General features: G+C 54.5%; 1 protein-coding gene across 2 annotated transcripts in view; it reads right to left on the reverse strand.

Moving 5' to 3' along the window:
• Window positions 1-21284, reverse strand: part of CHN2 (chimerin 2) — a 490714-nt gene that overhangs the window by 128721 nt on the left and 340709 nt on the right. For both annotated transcript variants that reach the window (XM_069212100.1, XM_069212101.1), the window contains one exon: window positions 10823-10900. In XM_069212100.1, the coding sequence (XP_069068201.1) occupies window positions 10823-10900 (78 nt within the window). The remainder of the gene's footprint in view (window positions 1-10822; window positions 10901-21284) is intronic.

Genomic DNA, 21284 nt, shown 5'->3' on the forward strand with positions numbered 1-21284 from the left:
ATGTCAGCCAGTGAGAGAGACATCAAGGGGTCTGGGTGAGAGAGATGTCAGCCAGTGAGAGAGACATCAAGGGGTCTGGGTGAGAGAGATGTCAGCCAGTGAGAGAGACATCAAGGGGTCTGGGTGAGAGAGATGTCAGCCAGTAAGACAGACATCAAGGGGTGAGAGTGAGAGATGTCAGCCAGTGAGAGAGACATCAAGGGGTCTGGGTGAGAGAGATGTCAGGCAGTGAGAGAGACATTAAGGGGTCTGGGTGAGAGAGATGTCAGCCAGTAAGACAGACATCAAGGGGTGAGAGTGAGAGATGTCAGCCAGTGAGAGAGACATCAAGGGGTCTGGGTGAGAGAGATGTCAGCCAGTAAGACAGACATCAAGGGGTGAGAGTGAGAGATGTCAGCCAGTGAGAGAGACATCAAGGGGTGACAGTGAGAGAGATGTCAGCCAGTGAGAGAGACATCAAGGGGTCTGGGTGAGAGAGATGTCAGGCAGTGAGAGAGACATCAAGGGGTCTGGGTGAGAGAGATGTCAGCCAGTAAGACAGACATCAAGGGGTGAGAGTGAGAGATGTCAGCCAGTGAGAGAGACATCAAGGGGTCTGGGTGAGAGAGATGTCAGCCAGTGAGAGAGACATCAAGGGGTGACAGTGAGAGAGATGTCAGCCAGTGAGAGAGACATCAAGGGGTCTGGGTGAGAGAGATGTCAGCCAGTGAGAGAGACATCAAGGGGTCTGGGTGAGAGAGATGTCAGCCAGTGAGAGAGACATCAAGGGGTGAGAGTGAGAGAGATGTCAGGCAGTGAGAGAGACATCAAGGGGTGACAGTGAGAGAGAGGTCAGCCAGTGAGAGAGACATCAAGGGTGACAGTGAGAGAGAATCTGGCGATAACAGAATGGAGACAGTAGGGTGTACAGAGAAATCCGAGGGTGACAGAGAAAAATGAGGATAAAACATGAAATCAGGAGCAATTCTGAAGGCAGCGTCGGGCCTGGGAGTGAAAGAGTGTGGTAGAGGACTTAGAGAGATGCTTATAGATGTAATACATAAAGAATACCCAGTGAGAAAGATACTTACAACGCAGTGTACCACAATTATAGCCAGGACCACTGGAATTATGAGATTCTGCTGCTGAAGCGTCTGCCGCATAATTGTGCATTTACCGCGCTTGCCACATAATCCACTATCTGCTGCATAATCTCAGATTTTTACCAAACATATTTGTAGCTCAAATAAATTAAAAGGTACCAAAGATTGTGCCACGAGCGGAGTAGTGCAGAGGTAACTGCGCCCCTTCAGTGGGGGTTATGGGTCTTTAACTGGTACTAAGGAGGGGGCACCCTTGCCAAAATATTAGTGTGTGTTAAAACAATACAATGAAACAACAATGCCAGAAAATGAGCTGCATTCCGCAACATAATTTGCCTTTTGTTGCTGCAAAGTCACCCTCCACATGATTTGATCCTCTATTGCCACATAATTTCATTGGTTCTGTCTATAACACTGTAGAGCACAGCATCAGCACCGCAGTATAGGGTCCAGCAGAGCCCAGGACTGCACGGTGCACCAGGCACAGCACATTGAGGCAAGGAGCACTGAAGCACCTCCAGGAAAAGGCACAATACAGCACAGCAAACCACCTGCAGGAAAATGCACAATACAGCACAGCAAACCACCTGCAGGAAAATGCACAATACAGCACAGCAAACCACCTGCAGGAAAATGCACAATACAGCAGAGAAAACCACCTGCAGGAAAAGGCACAATACAGCAGAGAAAACCACCTGCAGGAAAAGGCACAATACAGCACAGCAAACCACCTGCTGGAAAATGCACAATACAGCACAGCAAACCACCTGCTGGAAAATGCACAATACAGCAGAGAAAACCACCTGCAGGAAAAGGCACAATACAGCACAGCAAAGCACCTGCAGGAAAATGCACAATACAGCAGAGCAAACCACCTGCAGGAAAATGCACAATACAGCACAGCAAACCACCTGCAGGAAAAGGCACAATACAGCACAGCAAACCACCTGCAGGAAAATGCACAATACAGCACAGCAAACCACCTGCAGGAAAAGGCACAATACAGCACAGCAAACCACCTGCAGGAAAAGGCACAATACAGCAGAGAAAACCACCTGCAGGAAAAGGCACAATACAGCACAGCAAACCACCTGCTGGAAAATGCACAATACAGCACAGCAAACCACCTGCTGGAAAATGCACAATACAGCAGAGAAAACCACCTGCAGGAAAAGGCACAATACAGCACAGCAAAGCACAGTGAGGCAAGGAGGCACAAAAACACCCGCAGGAAAATGCACAATACAGCACAGTGAGGCAAGGGGGCATAAAAACACCTGCAAGAAAATGCACAATACTGCACAGCAAACCACCTGCAGGAAAATACACAATACAGCAGAGCACAGCACAGTGAGGCAAGGAGGCACAAAATCACCTACAGGAAAATGCACAATACAGCACAGCAAGACAAGGGGGCACAAAACCACCTACAGGAAAATGCACAATACAGCACAGCACAGCACAGTGAGGCAAGGGGGCACAAAACCACCTGCAGGAAAATGCACAATACAGCACAGCACAGCACAGTGAGGCAAGGGGGCACAAAACCACCTGCAGGAAAATGCACAATACAGCACCTCACAGCACATTGAGGCAAGGGGGCACACAACCAACTGCAGGAAAATGCACAATACAGCACAGCACAGTGAGGCAAGGGGGCACAAAACCACCTGCAAGAAAATGCACAATACAGCACAGCACAGTGAGGCAAGGGGGCACAAAACCACCTGCAGGAAAATGCACAATACAGCACAGCACAGCACAGTGAGGCAAGGGGGCACAAAACCACCTGCAGGAAAATGCACAATACAGCACCTCACAGCACATTGAGGCAAGGGGGCACACAACCAACTGCAGGAAAATGCACAATACAGCACAGCACAGTGAGGCAAGGGGGCACAAAACCACCTGCAAGAAAATGCACAATACAGCACAGCAAACCACCTGCAGGAATATGCATAATACAGCACAGCAAAGCACAGTGAGGCAAGGAGGCACAAAAACACCTGCAGGAAAATGCACAATACAGCACAGTGAGGCAAGGGGACACAACACCACCTGCAGGAAAATGCACAATACAGCACAGCACAGTGAGGCAAGGAGGCACAAAACCACCTGCAGGAAAATGCACAGTACAGCAGAGCACAGCACAGTGAGGCAAGGAAGCACAAAACCACCTGCAGGAAAATGCACAATACAGCAGAGCACAGCACAGTGAGGCAAGGGGGAACAAAACCACCTGCAGGAAAATGCACAATACAGCAGAGCACAGTGAGGCAAGGATGCACAAAACCACCTGCAGGAAAATGCACAATACAGCACAGCACAGCACAGTGAGGCAAAGTGGCACAAAACCACCTGCAGGAAAATGCACAGTACAGCAGAGCACAGCACAGTGAGGCAAGGGGGCACAAAACCACCTGCAGGAAAATGCACAATACAGCACAGCATAGTGAGGCAAGGGGGCACAAAACCACCTGCAGGAAAATGCACAGTACAGCAGAGCACAGCACAGTGAGGCAAGGGGGCACAAAACCACCTGCAGGAAAATTCACAATACAGCACAGCACAGCACAGTGAGGCAAGGGGGCACAAAACCACCTGCAGGAAAATGCACAGTACAGCAGAGCACAGCACAGTGAGGCAAGGGGGAACAAAACCACCTGTAGGAAAAAGCACAATACAGCACAGCACAGCACAGTGAGGCAAGGGGGGCAAAACCACCTGCAGGAAAATGCACAATACAGCACAGCACAGTGAGGCAAGGGGGCACAAAACCACCTGCAGGAAAATGCACAATACAGCAGAGCACAGCAAAGTGAGGCAACGGGGCACAAAACCACCTGCAGGAAAATGCACAATACAGCACAGTGAGGTAAGGGGCCACAAAACCACCTGCAGGAAAATGCGCAATACAGCAGAGCACAGCACAGCGAGGCAAGGGGGCACAAAACCACCTGCAGGAAAATGCACAATACAGCACAGCACAGTGAGGCAAGGAGGTACAAAACCACCTGCAGGAAACTGCACAATACAGCACAGCACAGTGAGGCAAGGGGGAACAAAACCACCTGCAGGAAAATGCGCAATACAGCAGAGAACAGCACAGCGAGGCAAGGAGGCACAAAACCACCTGCAGGAAAATGTACAATACAGCACAATGCATCAAGGAGGCACAGCAGCACAGAACCACCTGCAGAAAAATGCACAATACAGCATAGCACAGCACAGTGAGGAAAGGATGCACAAAACCACCTGCAGGAAAATGCACAATACAGCACAGCACAGTGAGGCAAGGGGGAACAAAACCACCTGCAGGAACATGCACACTACAGCACAGTACAGTGAGGGAAGGAGGCACACAACCACCTGCAGAAAAATGCACACTACAGCAGAGCACATCACAGTGAGGCAAGGGGGCACAAAACCACCTGCAGGAAAATGCACAATACAGCAGAGTAAAGCACAGTGAGGCAAGGGGACACAACACCACCTGCAGGAAAATGCACATAAGGCTCAGCACAGTGAGGCAAGGGGGCACAAAACCACCTGCAGGAAAATGCACAATACAGCACAGCACAGTGAGGCAAGGAGGCACAAAACCACCTGCAGGAAAATGCGCAATACAGCAGAGCAAGGCACAGTGAGGCAAGGGGGAACAAAACCACCTGCAGGAAAATGCACAATACAGCAGAGCACAGCACAGTGAGGCAAGGAGGCACAAAACCAGCTGCAGGAAAATGCACAATACAGCACAGCACAGCACAGTGAGGCAAGGGGCCACAAAACCACCTGCAAGAAAATGCACAATACAGCAGAGTAAAGCACAGTGAGGCAAGGGGCCACAAAACCACCTATAGAAAAATGCGCAATACAGAACAGCACAGTGACACAAGGGGGCACAAAACCACCTGCAGGAAAATGCACAAAACAGCACAGCACAGTGAGAAAAGGGGGCACAAAACCACCTGCAGGAAAATGCACAATACAGCAGAGCACAGCACAGTAAGGCAAGGGGGCACAAAACCACCTGCAGGAAAATGCACAATACAGCACAGTGAGGCAAGGGGGCACAAAACCACCTGCACCAAAATGCACAATACAGCACAGCACAGTGAGGCAAGGAGGCACAAAACCACCTGCAGGAAAATGCACAATACAGCACAGCACAGTGAGGCAAGGGGGAACAAAACCACCTGCAGGAAAATGTACAATACAGCACAATGCATCAAGTAGGCACAGCAGCACAGAACCACCTGCAGAAAAATGCACAATACAGCATAGCACAGCACAGTGAGGCAAGGGGGCACAAAACCAGCTGCAGGAAAGTGCACAATACAGCAGAGCACAGCACAGTGAGGAAAGGATGCCCAAAACCACCTGCAGGAAAATGCACAATACAGCACAGCAGAGTGAGGCAAGGGGGAACAAAACCACCTGCAGGAACATGCACACTACAGCACAGCACAGTGAGGGAAGGAGGCAGAAAACCACCCTCAGGAAAATGCAAAATACAGCACAGCACAGTGAGGGAAGGGGGCACAAAACCACCTGCAGGAAAATGCACAATACAGCACAGCACAGTGAGACAAGGGGGAACAAAACCACCTGCAGGAAAATGCGCACTACAGCACAGCACAGTGAGGGAAGGAGGCACAAAACCACCCTCAGGAAAATGCACAATACAGCAGAGCACAGCACAGTGAGGCAAGGAGGCACAGCAGCACAGAACCACCCACGGGAAACTGTACAGTACAGTACAGTACAGCAGAGCACAGTACAGCAAGGTGGCACAACAGTACAGAACCACCCTCGGAAATGCGTACAGCACAGTACAGTACAGCACAGCACAGCAAGGTGACACAGAACCACCTGCAGAACACTGCACAGTAGAGCAGAGCAGAGGACAGTCCACCTATAATCACTATAGCACAGAACCTAGCAAGGTGCTGCAGTGCACACGCCATAGCACAGCGAAGCACAGTACAGCAGAGCATGGCACAGCAGAGCAAAGCAGAGCAAAGGCACAGGGCAGAGCCAGTGTGGCGCAGAGCCTGGCAGACAGTGCAGGACCGCACAGCATAGCACAGAGGAGCCTAGGACACTAGCATAGCACTGTGTAGCCCTCGACAGCATAGGTGAGCGCAAAGAGCCTAACAAGAGGCGCTACCACAGGTGTGTGAAGCACAGCACAGCACAGAGGGGCCTGACAGATGCACTAGCATAGGTGTGTGTAGCACAGCACAGCACAGAGGAGCCTGAGAGACGCACTAGGATAGGTGTGTGTAGCACAGCACACCACAGAGGAGCCTGACAGACGCACTAGCACAGGTGTGTGTAGCACAGCACATAGGAGCCTGGAGGACGCACTAGCATAGATGTGTGTAGCACAGCACAGCACAGAGGAGCCTGACAGACGCACTGAGATAGGTGTGTGTGTAGCACAGCACAGCACAGAGGAGCCTGATTGACGCACTAGCATAGGTGTGTGTAGCACAGCACAGAGGAGCCTGACCGACGCACTAGCATAGGTGTGTGTAGGACAGCACAGAGGAGCCTGACAGAGGCACTAGCACAGGTATGTGTAGCACAGCACAGAGGAGCCTGACGGACGCACTGAGATAGGTGTGTGTAGCACAGCACAGCACAGAGGAGCCTGACAGATGCACTAGCACAGGTGTGTGTAGCACAGCACATAGGAGCCTGGAGGATGCACTAGCATAGGTGTGTGTAGCACAGCACAGAGGAGCCTGACAGACGCACTGAGATAGGTGTGTGTGTAACACAGCACAGCACAGAGGAGCCTGACAGACACACTAGCATAGGTGTGTGTAGCACAGCACAGAGGAGCCTGACCGACGCACTAGCATAGGTGTGTGTAGCACAGCACAGAGGGGCCTGACAGACGCACTAGCATAGGTGTGTGTAACACAGCACAGCACAGAGGAGCCTGACCGACGCACTAGCATAGGTGTGTGTAGCACAGCACAGCATAGATGAGCCTGACAGACGCACTAGGATAGATGTGTGTACCACAACACAGCACAGAGGGGCCTGACAGACGCACTAGCATAGGTGTGTGTAGCACAGCATAGATGAGCTGACAGACGCACTAGGATAGGTGTGTGTAGCACAACACAGCACAGAGGGGCTTGACAGACGCACTAGCATAGGTGTGTGTAGCACAGCACAGCACTTAGGAGCCTGAAAGAGGCACTAGCATAGGTGTGTGTAGCACAGCACAGAGGAGCCTGACAGACGCACAAGCATAGGTGTGTGTAGCACATCACAGCACAGAGGGGCTTGACAGACGCACTTGCATAGGTGTGTGTAGCACAGCACAGAGGAGCCTGACAGACGCACTAGGAGAGGTGTGTGTAGCACAGCACAGCACAGAGGAGCCTGCCAGACGCACTAGGAGAGGTGTGTGTAGCACAGCACAGAGGTGCTTGACAGACGCACTAGCATAGGTGTGTGTAGCACAGCACAGCACCTAGGAGCCTGACAGACGCACTAGCATAGGTGTGTGTAGCACATCACAGCACAGAGGGGCTTGACAGACGCACTTGCATAGGTGTATGTAGCACAGCACAGAGGAGCCTGACAGACGCACTTGGATAGGTGTGTGTAGCACAGAGGGGCCTGACAGACGCACTAGGAGAGGTGTGTGTAGCACAGCACAGCATAGAGGAGCCTGAAAGAGACACTAGCATAGGTGTGTGTAGCACAGCACAGCACAGAGAGGCCTGAGAGACGCATTAGGATAGGTGTGTGTAGCACAGCACAGAGGAGTCCGACAGATGCACTACCATAGGTGTGTGTAGCACAGAGGGCCCTGAAAGACGCACTAGCATAGGTGTGTTTAGCACAGCACAGAGGGGCCTGATAGACGCACTAGCATAGGTGTGTGTAGCACAGCACATCAGAGAGGGGCCTGAGAGACGCACTAGGATAGGTGTGTGTAGCACAGCAAAGCACAGAGGAGCGTGACAGATGCACTACCATAGGTGTGTAACACAGAGGGGCCTGACAGACGCACTAGCATAGGTGTGTGTAGCACAGCACAGAGGGGCCTGACAGACGCACTAGCATAGGTGTGTGTAGCACAGCACAACACAGAGGAGCCTGACAGACACACTAGCATAGGTGTGTGTAGCACAACACAGCACAGAGGAGCGTGACAGATGCACTACCATAGGTGTGTGTAGCACAGCACATAGAAACCTGACAGACGCACTAGCATAGGTGTGTGTAGCACAACACAGCACAGAGGAGCCAGACAGATACAGTAGCACAGGTGTGTGCAGCACAGCACAACACAGAGGAGCCTGACAGACGCACTAGCATAGGTGTGTGTAGCACAACACACCACAGAGGAGCGTGACAGATGCACTACCATAGGTGTGTGTAGCACAGCACAGCACAGAGGAGCCTGACAGACCCACAAGCATAGGTGTGTGTAGCATAACACAGCACAGAGGAGCCTGACAGACGCACTAGCACAGGTGTGTGTAGCACAGCACAGATGAGCCTGACAGACGCACTGAGATAGGTGTGTGTAGCACAGCACAGCACAGAGGAGCCTGATGGACGCACTGAGATAGGTGTGTGTAGCACAGCACAGCACAGAGGAGCCTGATAGACGCACTGAGATAGGTGTGTGTAGCACAGCACAGCACAGATGAGCCTGACAGACGCACTAGCACAGGTGTGTGTAGCACAGCACAGTTTTGTTCTAAAATATTCTTTTTTACGGATGTTGCAAGAAATATAAAAACATTTCTCTGTACAACGCCTGTGATAGACTCACACACCAAGCGCATTAAAAGGAAATCCAGGGGCGGTATTTTTAGCGGGCGGCTTAAGGATGAATCGACTTCAATAGGGCGAGGCTGTGAGGAGAAGAGAGCAGGCTCTATCAGTGGCCCCTGGAGGGCCGGGGTCCTGGACCAGAGCCTTAAACGCATCTGTCTAGTATAGGTTTGTAGCACAACACAGGAGCCAGGCAGGGTAGCGTAACACTGTGAGCACAGGGGAGTGTGTGTAGCGCAACGCCCCCACACACACACACACCTTACCTTGAAGTGACACACACACACACCTTACCTTGAAGTGACACACACACACAACTTAACTTGAGGTGACACACACACGCCTTACCTTGAAGTCACACACCTTACCTTGAAGTGACACACACACACCTTACCTTGAGGTCACACACCTTACCTTGAAGTGACACACACACACCTTACCTTGAGGTGACACACACACACCTTACCTTGAAGTCACACACCTTACCTTGAAGTGACACACACACACCTTATCTTGAGGTGACACACACACACCTTACCTTGAAGTCACACACCTTACCTTGAAGTGACACACACACACCTTACCTTAGAGTCACACACACACCTTACCTTGCAGTCACACACCTTACCTTGAAGTCACACACACCTTACCTTGAAGTCACACACACACCTTACCTTGAAGTCACACACCTTACCTTGAAGTGACACACACACACACACCTTACCTTGAGGTGACACACACACACCTTACCTTGAAGTGACACACACACACCTTATCTTGAGGTGACACACACACGCCTTACCTTGAAGTGACACACACACACCTTATCTTGAGGTGACACACACACACCTTACCTTGAAGTCACACACACACCTTACCTTGAAGTCACACACCTTACCTTGAAGTCACACACACACACATTACCTTGAAATCACACACACACCTTACCTTGAAGTCACACACCTTACCTTGAAGTCACACACACCTTACCTTGAAGTCACACACACACCTTACCTTGAAGTCACACACACCTTACCTTGGAGTAACACAAACCTTACCTTGAAGTCACACACTCTTTACCTTGAAGTCACACACTCCTTACTTTGAAGTCACACATACACATGCCTTACCTTGAAGTCACACACTCCTTACCATGAATTCACACACACACCTTACCTTGAAGTCACACAAACCTTCCCTTGAAGTCACACACTCTTTACCTTGAATTCACACACTCCTTACCTTGAAGTCACACACTCCTTACCTTGAAGTCACACACCTTACCTTGAAGTCACACACACACACCTTACCTTGAAGTCACACACACACCTTACCTTGAAGTCACACACCTTACCTTGAAGTCACACACACACACACATTACCTTGAAGTCACACACCTTACTTTGAAATGACACACACACACACCTTATCTTGAAGTCACACACCTTACCTTGAAGTCACACACACACCTTACCTTGAAGTCACACACCTTACCTTGAAGTCACACACACCTTACCTTGAAGTCACACACACACCTTACCTTGAAGTCACACACACCTTACCTTGGAGTAACACAAACCTTACCTTGAAGTCACACACTCTTTACCTTGAAGTCACACACTCCTTACTTTGAAGTCACACATACACATGCCTTACCTTGAAGTCACACACTCCTTACCATGAATTCACACACACACCTTACCTTGAAGTCACACAAACCTTCCCTTGAAGTCACACACTCTTTACCTTGAATTCACACACTCCTTACCTTGAAGTCACACACCTTACCTTGAAGTCACACACACGCCCCTTACCTTGAAGTCACACACACACCTTACCTTGAAGTCACACACACACCTTACCTTGAAGTCACACACCTTACCTTGAAGTCACACACCTTACCTTGAAGTCACACACACGCCCCTTACCTTGAAGCTGTGCGCCTTCTCGTAGTTGCAGCGGTGGTCGCTCGGTGCCAGGGCCGCCCTCCGCACCAGGGACGTGATCTGTGAACAGGCAAAGAGCTTCAGAGGCTGGCAGAGGAGCGCCCCCACAATCTTCCTCCCGGCCCCCGCCACCCCCACCAGGTCCCGAAGGCCCGGGCCGGGCCTGTCTCCGGCGGGGCCCTCACCCCAGGGGTCCTCAGATTCGGGGACCCAGAGCCTGCGCCCCTCCTCGTCCCCCGCCAGGCCAAGGGGGCGCAGGCCGGACAGGGGGGCTCTGAGGTGTGACAAGAGCGTGGAGGCGGCCGTGGCCCACTCGGAGCAGCTCCCAGGCTGATGCATCTCTACGGGATGTGGGGGCCCCTTGTGTGCCAAGGAGCGTGTGCCAGGGAGCCGAGCCTAGGCTGCCCTCCAGCTGTGAGTGGAGACTGGGCGGCGGCGGGGGGGGGGGGGGGGGGGGGGTGGTTGCTTGGGTGCCAAGGAGCGCGTGCCAGGGGAGCCGAGCCCGGCCTGTCCTCCAGCTCTGAGCAGGGACTGGGGTGTCAGAGGGGCCCTAGAGCCGAGCCCAGCCTGTCCTCCAGCTCTGAGCAGGGACTGGGGTGTCAGAGGGGCCCTAGAGCCGAGCCCAGCCTGTCCTCCAGCTCTGAGCAGGGACTGGGGTGTCAGAGGGGCCCTAGAGCCGAGCCCGGCCTGTCCTCCAGCTGTGAGCGCGGTTTGGGGTGGCAGAGGGGCCCTGGGTGCCAAGGAGCGCGTGCCAGGGGCAGGGGAGCCGAGCTCAGGCTGTCCTCCAGCTGTGAGCAGGGACTGGGGTGGCAGGGGGCCTGTACACCCCCACAGATGATGCCCCTCCGCTCAGTGCCCTCAGAGAGGGCCCAGCTCCCGGGACCAGCGCTCTGCTTCCAATCAGAGGCTGGCACCGGACCAGGGCATTAGGCGCCTCGGATTAAGGCCTCTGAGGCGCATGACGCTGAGTACTCATCTATCCCGTGCCCGCTGCGGGGGGCCATGCCGGGGCAGGAGGGTGGGGGCGAGGGGGGTTTAATCCCACGAGTTTCTCAGAATTGATTTTTGAGTCAGAATACATTATTAATCTAAGTGGTCTTGTCTAATACCCCCCTCCTCCGTTCGGCGGGGGGGTGGGGGGGGGTGGACAGTGCTCTGGATGTCCCTGACGCCCCCTCCCTCCGTTAGAGGGGGAGGGGTGAGGATAGAGTTCTGGATGTCTCTGCCCCCCCCCCCGTTCGAGGTGTGTGTGTGGGGGGGGGGGGGTAAGGATAGTGCGCTGGATGTCTCTGTGCCTCACCTCCTCCAGTCGGGCGGGGGGCAGATAGGACTGGAGAGGGGTAGTTACATGGGAGGAGAGCACCTGAGGGGCAGATAGGACTGGAGAGGGGTAGTTACATGGGAGGAGAGCACCTGAGGGGCAGATAGGGTTGTGGACGAGGCAATGACATGTCAGGAGAGAACCTGAGTGGGTGGGACTTGGGGGGGTAGTTATATGTCAGGAGAGCATCTGAGTGGGTGGGACTGGGGGAGGCAGTTAGATCCCAGGAGAGCACCTGAAGGCAGGCAGGGCTGGGGGGAGGCAGTTAGATGCCAGGAGAGCACCTGAAGGCAGGCAGGGCTGTGGGGAGGCAGTTAGATCCCAGGAGAGCACCTGAAGGCAGGCAGGCTGGAGAGCACCTGAAGGCAGGCAGTCTGGAGAGTACCTGAAGGCAGGCAGGTCTGGGGGGAGGCAGTTTGATGCCAGGAGAGCACCTGAAGACAGGCAGGGCTGGGGGGGGAGGCAGTTTGATGCCAGGAGAGCACCTGGAGACAGGCAGGGCTGGGGAGGAGACAGATAGATCCCAGGAGAGCACCTGAAGGCAGGCAGTGCTGGAGAGCACCTGAAGGCAGGCAGGCTGGAGAGCACCTGAAGGCAGGCAGTGCTGGAGAGCACCTGAAGGCAGGCAGGCTGGAGAGCACCTGAAGGCAGGCAGGCTGGAGAGTACCTGAAGACAGGCAGGGCTGGGGGGAGGCAGTTTGATGCCAGGAGAGCACCCGAACGCAGGCAGGGCTGCGGGGGAGGCAGTTAGATGCCAGGAGAGCACCTGAAAGCAGGCAGGGCTGGGGAGTACCTGAAGGCAGGCAGGGCTGGAGAGTACCTGAAGGCAGGCAGGGCTGGGGAGCACCTGAAGGCAGGCAGGGCTGGGGAGGAGTCAGTTAGATGCCAGGAGAGCACCGGGAGGCAGGCAGGGCTGGAGAGCACCTGGAGGCAGGCAGGGCTGGAGAGCACCTGAAGGCAGGCAGGGCTTGGGAGCAACTGAAGGCAGGCAGGGCTGTGGAGGAGTCAGTTAGATGCCAGGAGAGCACCTGGAGGCAGGCAGGGCTGGAGAGCACCTGAAGGCAGGCAGGGCTGGGGAGCAGCTGAAGGCAGGCAGGGCTGGGGGGGAGTCAGTTAGATGCCAGGAGAGCACCTGGAGGCAGGCAGGGCTGGAGAGCACCTGAAGGCAGGCAGGACTGGAGAGCACCTGAAGGCAGGCAGGGCTGGGGAGCACCTGAAGGCAGGCAGGGCTGGAGAGCACCTGAAGGCAGGCAGGGCTGGGGAGAGGCAGTTAGATGCCGGAGAGCACCTGAAGGCAGGCAGGGCTGGAGAGCACCTGAAGGCAGGCAGGGCTGGGGAGCAGCTGAAGGCAGGCAGGGCTGGGGAGGAGTCAGTTAGATGCCAGGAGAGCACCTGAAGGCAGGCAGGCCTGGAGAGCACCTGAAGGCAGGCAGGGCTGGGGAGCACCTGAAGGCAGGCAGGGCTGGAGAGCACCTGAAGGCAGGCAGGGCTGGAGAGCACCTGAAGGCAGGCAGGGCTTGGGAGAGGCAGTTAGATGCCGGAGAGCACCTGAAGGCAGGCAGGGCTGGAGAACACCTGAAGGCAGGCAGGGCTGGGGGGAGGCAGTTAGATGCTGGAGAGCACCTGAAGGCAGGCAGGGCTGGAGAGCACCTGAAGGCAGGCAGGGCTGGGGGAGGCAGTTAGATGCCGGAGAGCACCTGAAGGCAAGCAGGCAGGCTGGAGAGCACCTGAAGGCAGGCAGGCTGGAGAGCACCTGAAGGCAGGCAGGGCTGGGGAGGAAGCAGTTAGATGCCAGGAGCACCTGAAGGCAGGCAGGGCTGGGGAGGAGGCAGTTAGATCCCAGGAAAGCACCTGGAGGCAGGCAGGGCTGGAGAGCACCTGAAGGCAGGCAGGCTGGAGAGCACCTGAAGGCAGGCAGGCTGGAGAGCACCTGAAGGCAGGCAGGGCTGGGGAGCACCTGAAGGCAGGCAGGGCTGGGGAGCACCTGAAGGCAGGCGGGCTGGAGAGCACCTGGAGGCAGGCGGGCTGGAGAGCACCTGGAGGCAGGCAGGCTGGAGAGCACCTGAAGGCAGGCAGGGCTGGGGAGCACCTGAAGGCAGGCAGGCTGGAGAGCACCTGAAGGCAGGCAGGGCTGGAGAACACCTGAAGGCAGGCAGGGCTGGGGGGAGGCAGTTAGATGCCGGAGAGCACCTGAAGGCAGGCAGGGCTGGAGAGCACCTGAAGGCAGGCAGGGCTGGGGGGAGGCAGTTAGATGCCGGAGAGCACCTGAAGGCAAGCAGGCAGGCTGGAGAGCACCTGAAGGCAGGCAGGCTGGAGAGCACCTGAAGGCAGGCAGGGCTGGGGAGGAGGCAGTTAGATGCCAGGAGCACCTGAAGGCAGGCAGGGCTGGGGAGGAGGCAGTTAGATCCCAGGAGAGCACCTGGAGGAAGTCAGGGCTGGAGAGCACCTGAAGGCAGGCAGGCTGGAGAGCACCTGAAGGCTGGCAGGCTGGTGAGCACCTGAAGGCAGGCAGGGCTGGGGAGCACCTGAAGGCAGGCAGGGCTGGGGAGCACCTGAAGGCAGGCGGGCTGGAGAGCACCTGGAGGCAGGCGGGCTGGAGAGCACCTGGAGGCAGGCAGGCTGGAGAGCACCTGAAGGCAGGCAGGGCTGGGGAGCAGCTGAAGGCAGGCAGGGCTGGGGGGGAGTCAGTTAGATGCCAGGAGAGCACCTGAAGGCAGGCAGGGCTGGGGAGCACCTGAAGGCAGGCAGGCTGGAGAGCACCTGAAGGCAGGCAGGGCTGGGGAGCACCTGAAGGCAGGCGGGCTGGAGAGCACCTGGAGGCAGGCAGGGCTGGGGAGCACCTGAAGGCAGGCAGGGCTGGGGAGCACCTGAAGGCAGGCAGGGCTGGGGGGGAGGCAGTGATGTGTCGGGGGAGTCCCCGGAAGAGAGGTGGGCCCTGGAGCAGGAGGTTACAAGTCAGGGGAGCTCTGGATGGCCGGTAGGACTGGGGGGGAGTGCACAGGGCGCGTCGAAGCTCCCAAAAGCTGGCAGGACTGGGGCAGGAAGAGTCTGGTGCCAGCCTTAACTTTGAAAAGCTGGTGAAACTCCAGCAGGCACGAACGCCTCCAGGCCTTCTACCCCTTCCAAGGCACAGGGGCGCCTCGAAGGCCCCCACACCCCCTCTAGCCGCGGCTTCTGCGTCGAAGCACAAGTCTCTATTCAGGGACCTCGCCCTCGCAGGGGGGGGCCGTGTGGGGGGGGGGGGGCGAGATCTCATTATACAGTTTACACAGTGGGAGCTATGACAAGGGCCCTCTGTTCATAGAGCTTTCATTATCATGTTAGACACCACGAGGTGTTTTTAAAGCAATTAACAGAAGTTCTTTCATGAAAAACATAGAGTGATGTAACTCTTGAACCCAGGGCCATGTCACCGATCTAGTCACCTGCCTACTTCGGTTCTAGGAGCTCCTCGGGGCCCTGGGACCTCCGCTCAAATGCCCTCTGCGGTGAACGTGCGGTATCTGCCACATAACTTCTTAAACCGTATACCTGGGCCCCTCCCCAAAACCACATCTCTACCTGCTGATTGTAAGGTGGCTCAGTGGGCTGTCGGTCCACTGAGGAAAACTGTGTGGAATCTATTTGCAGGTCTGACCGAGCCTTTCATCCTTTGGGGAGGATGAGGGTCGAAACACTGAGAAGAGACATCTGATAAATAAACACAAGATACAGTGACGTAACAAAACTCCCCGCAGCCACTGAGTTGTGTGTGTCTGTGTGTTGGGGGGTGGGGGGGGGGGGGGGGGGGGCAGGGGAGGGCGAGCTTCAGGCTTCAGTACACTCTGCACGGGCGGCAAGCCCCCTGAATGTGTCCTGGGGGTAGGGGACCCCCTCAAGGTACCTTGCAAGAGGCCCCCTCGAGTTTCGTTAGGCCACTGGGTGAGTTTGTTGGGTGCGGTGTGCCCCCGGAGAATCCACTGTTTAATGAGTCCTTAAGACAATACTGGAAACCAGACTATACGGCCAGTCATTCGGAGAGACCCCAGACCCCTCAGCTGAGAGAGCAGCGTGTACAGTCACCCCGTGGACTCTGCCGAAGGGGGTCACACAAACCTCTGAGGTCCTCCTAGACCAGTGCTTAATTTTTAAACAAACAGATGCCAGGGCCTTGTCTGGAGGCCACCACAGCGTGCACCACACATTGCCCCTGCCAGCCCTGCCAATGTCATGCCAACACAAGTACTAACCATCACACTCATACAAGTGTGACAATTTGACAATTCTGAATATTCCAGGTCCCCGCAGCTCTAAGAATGGTTGGGAGGCAGATACTAGAGACGTTGAATCTATATTAAATTTATGAACAACTGTTGTTGTGCACATCTCTAAATTAGACAAAGAGTGCCACCGTGTGGCAGACTGTCATAAGTGCTGAGCTGACCCTGAAGTGCCAGCCACAAGCACTGGAAACCACTGGCTCAAATTAAGCCTTGCCCTAGAAACCTCTACCGAAAACCTCCTCTCCAGAGCACCACAGAAGTAACAAAGAGGCATCCATGTGAAAATAATGGAACCTGCCACCGGGAAACCATCTACACCCCCATTGAGCCCCACAATTATCCCTTGTGACCCTCATGCCAATGTGTGTCACGTGTGGTCGAAGCTCCCCAAGTGGATATGTTTTTTTCAGTAAGATTTTCACTATTATTGAATCTAGGTTACAGATTGTCATGTAGCACACAGGGTTGCAGCTGATCACCAACCAGAATCCATCAACTGCAGTCAATATACAAGTGAGTCCTAACCAGGGACCTGGCCTGACCAATTTCTACGATTTTAATCTCAATACAATACACAAAAGTACACACACAAGTATGCATCACAGAAACACACATATTCTGAAATATTTCACAAAAGTTCAAAAATAGAAATTTTAATTTTAACTAGAAGGATGGAGCTTTTCAAAATTTGGTATCATTTCTAAAACAAATGATATGCTATATTCTGTCTTCCTGACTCTAATACATGCTCTGTTTGTTTCACCACACACCAGTGTTTGTTTCACCACACACCAACAACACACCAGTGTTTGTTTCACCACACACCAGTGTTTGTTTCACCACACATCAACAACACACCAGTGTTTGTTTCATCACACACCAGTGTTTGTTTCCCCACATACCAGTGTTTGTTTCACCACATACCAGTGTTTGTTTCATCACACACCAGTGTTTGTTTCCCCACATACCAGTGTTTGTTTCACCACATACCAGTGTTTGTTTCATCACACACCAGTGTTTGTTTCACCACACACCAACAACACACCAGTGTTTGTTTCATCACATACCAGTGTTTGTTTCACCACACACCAGTGTTTGTTTCACCACACACCAACAACACACCAGTGTTTGTTTCACCACACACCAGTGTTTGTTTCACCACACACCAGTGCTTCAAATGAAGTCACCTATTCTCCACACAAGACTCAGGGCCTGATTTAGGGTTTGGCAGAGGGGTTAGTCCGTCACAACGGCGACGGGTATCCTGCACCCCGAGATATAAATCCCATAGGATATCATGGGACTTATACTTCATCTTATGGGATATCTGTCACCGTTGTGACGGAGCAGCCCCTCTGCCAAACCCTACACACGGCCCTCGGCTGGCTGTACTCCTGCTGCTTCCCCAATCAAGCTAAAGACACACATTTAGTTTTTATCTTCTAATTTTAAATTCCTTCACATCTACAGAGCATTTTCAAGTTTTACATTTTCTTTTTTGTGTAACTATTTGTTCAATATGATTTCACTTTCTAAATCATCGGTGGCCCTTTGACTAAGAGTTGTGGACCAAAGTTTAAGAATCTCTGCCCCACACTATGGCTACCACACTGCCAAGAAGTGAACAAGCATTGGGCCAGTCCTACTATTACTGGTTGGGTGCAGTCTAGTGGGCAGTGCCCCCTGCTGCTGGTGGGCACAGTGAGAGTGCTTCACTGGCAGGAAGGGCAGAGTGGGAAGAGTGCAAGAGACCCAGTCATGCCCCGCTTTAGAAGTTATGAGTCTGAGGAGCACTTATTAAGGGAGGGCGTATGTCATGGCTAAAGAGGAGTGCATATCACATTATAAAACTTGGCAAAGTCAAGAGATATGCAGTGTAGAGACAAACCAGCACCAGCAGAAAGAGAGGAAGTATATTTTGCCTCAAAGATGACATTTGGGAGGACTTTATTTCTGTACTAAAAGAACCACGTTCTGTTGTTTTGAAGACCGAGAGGACCCAGTAGCATCCTTTTGGCATTGAGCTCTCCCGACTGGATGCAGCCCACCAGCTCAACGGACTAACTCAAAGCAAGACATGAAACCTGCAGCAGAAGAACCAACTCCCGGAAGGGTCTTCTTGAATCACCATTCTTGCACACTACAGAGATAGCTCCTAGAATCTCCTAGAGCTTTCTACATCAATGTCTCCAGGTCACTGAGGATTCCCACTCATCGTATGCGAGATCCTTGGGCCCATCTTAGGTCTGGCCATGTGCCTCATCCAGCTGGATTGATGTTTGCTCTTAAAACGTTTCTAAGTCTCAATGTAGCACCTGTGTTTGGAACTGACCAACAGATTTACCCGACTGCGTGCACCAAAGGGAGGCGGTAGCAGGGCCCTGCACCACAGGAACATTTCCATGAAGAGCCTCTGATAGGTTTTCATGTTTCTTCATTTGCCACCTTCTTAGGTTTCACCTGTAACATGGCATGCGCTGTTGCTTGCAAGACATTCTGTTAACTTCCAGGGGGGTTAGAGGCCACCTGTTGATTGCCATTGGTCCTCCTCGTTATCACTCTCCATTGCTTTTCATAGGTCGTGGTTGCTGCTTTCACCTGCACTTCTTGTGTTTGTCCCTCCCCTGGAGCATGGACCAAGCGCTTGTGCCATTCCACTGCTCCCTTGGTTGGGTGTTTCTTTTTTCTTTTTGTCACCTTGAGTACTAATCTTTTCCATTATTTCTTTTTGTGAACTCAAGTATGTCTTTTGCAGCAGTCTCCTTCGTGTGCTTGTCCTCCGTGTTGCCTCATCCTCTGTGTTACTTGCATCCCTTTGCCCTTGTTGGTTGCGCTCACCCACTGTCCTTGTTGATGATTGCCCCCACTTGGTGTCTGTGTTGATGCTTGCCCCCACTTGGTGTCTGTGTTGATGCTTGCCCCCACTTGCTGTCCGTGTTGATGCTTGCCCCAATTGCTGTCCGTGTTGATGCTTGCCCCACTTGCTGTCCGTGTTGTTGCTTGCCCCCCAGCTGCCATGCTCTTGCTCCCCCTCCCAACCCCCTCATACCTCACTCGCTGCCGGCGTTGTTGCTTGACCGTCACTGTTTTGGTTTTTACTTGCCCCCGCCCGATGTGCATGTTTTGGCCCCCCTCCTGCCCCGTCCCACCCACCTGCTGCCCATGTTCTTGTTACCCCTACTGCCCCATCCCACCCACCTGCTGTCCATGTTCTTGCTCTCCCTCCTGCCCCGTCCCACCCTCCTGCTGTCCATGTTCTTGCTCCCACTACTGCCCCATCCCACCCACCTGCTGTCCATGTTCTTGCTCTCCCTCCTGCCCTGTCCCACCCACCTGCTGTACATGTTCTTGCTCCCCCTCCTGCCCCGTCCCACCCACCTGCTGTCCATGTTCTTGCTCCCACTACTGCCCCATCCCACCCACCTGCTGTCCATGTTCTTGCTCTCCCTCCTGCCCCGTCCCACCCTCCTGCTGTCCATGTTCTTGCTCCCACTACTGCCCCATCCCACCCACCTGCTGTCCATGTTCTTGCTCCCCCTCCTGGCCCCGTCCCACCCACCTGCTGTCCATGTTCTTGCTGTCCCACCCACCTGCTGTCCACGTTCTTGCTCCCCCTCCTGCCCCGTCCCTCCCACCTGCTGTCCATGTTCTTGTTCCCCCTCCTGCCCCGTCCCACCCACCTACTGTCCATGTTCTTGCTCCCCCTCCTGCCCCGTCCCACCCACCTGCTGTCCATGTTCTTGTTCCCCCTCCTGCCCCGTCCCACCCACCTACTGTCCATGTTCTTGCTCCCCCACCTGCCCCGTCCGACCCACCTGCTGTCCATGTTCTTGCCCCCCCCTCCTGCCCCGTCCCACCCTCCTGCTGTCCATGTTCTTGCTCTCCCCTGCGCCGTCCCACCCACCTGCTGTCCATGTTCTTGCTCCCCCCTGCGCTGTCCCATCCTCCTGCTGTCCATGTTCTTGCTCCCCCTCCTGCCCCGTCCCACCCACCTGCTGTCCATGTTCTTGCTCCCCCTCCTGCCCTGTCCCACCCACCTGCTGTCTATGTTCTTGCCCCCCTCCTGCCCCGTCCCACCCACCTGCTGTCCAGGTTCTTGCTCCACCTCCTGCCCCGTCCCACCCACCTGCTGTCCATGTTCTAGCTCCCCCTCCTGCCCCGTCCCTCCCACCTGCTGTCCATGTTCTTGTTCCCCCTCCTGCCCCGTCCCACCCACCTACTGTCCATGTTCTTGCTTCCCCTCCTGCCCCGTCCCACCCACCTGCTGTCCATGTTCTTGCTCCCCCTCCTGCCCCGTCCCACCCACCTGCTGTCCATGTTCTTGTTACCCCTACTGCCCCATCCCACCCACCTGCTGTCCATGTTCTTGCTCTCCCTCCTGCCCCGTCCCACCCTCCTGCTGTCCATGTTCTTGTTCCCCCTCCTGCCCCGTCCCACCCACCTACTGTCCATGTTCTTGCTCCCCCTCCTGCCCCGTCCGACCCACCTGCTGTCCATGTTCTTGCCCCCCTCCTGCCCCGTCCCACCCTCCTGCTGTCCATGTTCTTGCTCTCCCCTGCGCCGTCCCACCCACCTGCTGTCCATGTTCTTGCTCCCCCCTGCGCTGTCCCATCCTCCTGCTGTCCATGTTCTTGCTCCCCCTCCTGCCCCGTCCCACCCACCTGCTGTCCATGTTCTTGCTCCCCCTCCTGCCCTGTCCCACCCACCTGCTGTCCATGTTCTTGCTCCCCCCTGCGCTGTCCCATCCTCCTGCTGTCCATGTTCTTGCTCCCCCTCCTGCCCCGTCCCACCCACCTGCTGTGCATGTTCTTGCTCCCCCTCCTGCCCTGTCCCACCCACCTGCTGTCCATGTTCTTGCCCC

This window comes from Pleurodeles waltl, chromosome 10, assembly GCF_031143425.1.
Source record: "Pleurodeles waltl isolate 20211129_DDA chromosome 10, aPleWal1.hap1.20221129, whole genome shotgun sequence".
Taxonomy (NCBI): domain Eukaryota; kingdom Metazoa; phylum Chordata; class Amphibia; order Caudata; family Salamandridae; genus Pleurodeles; species Pleurodeles waltl.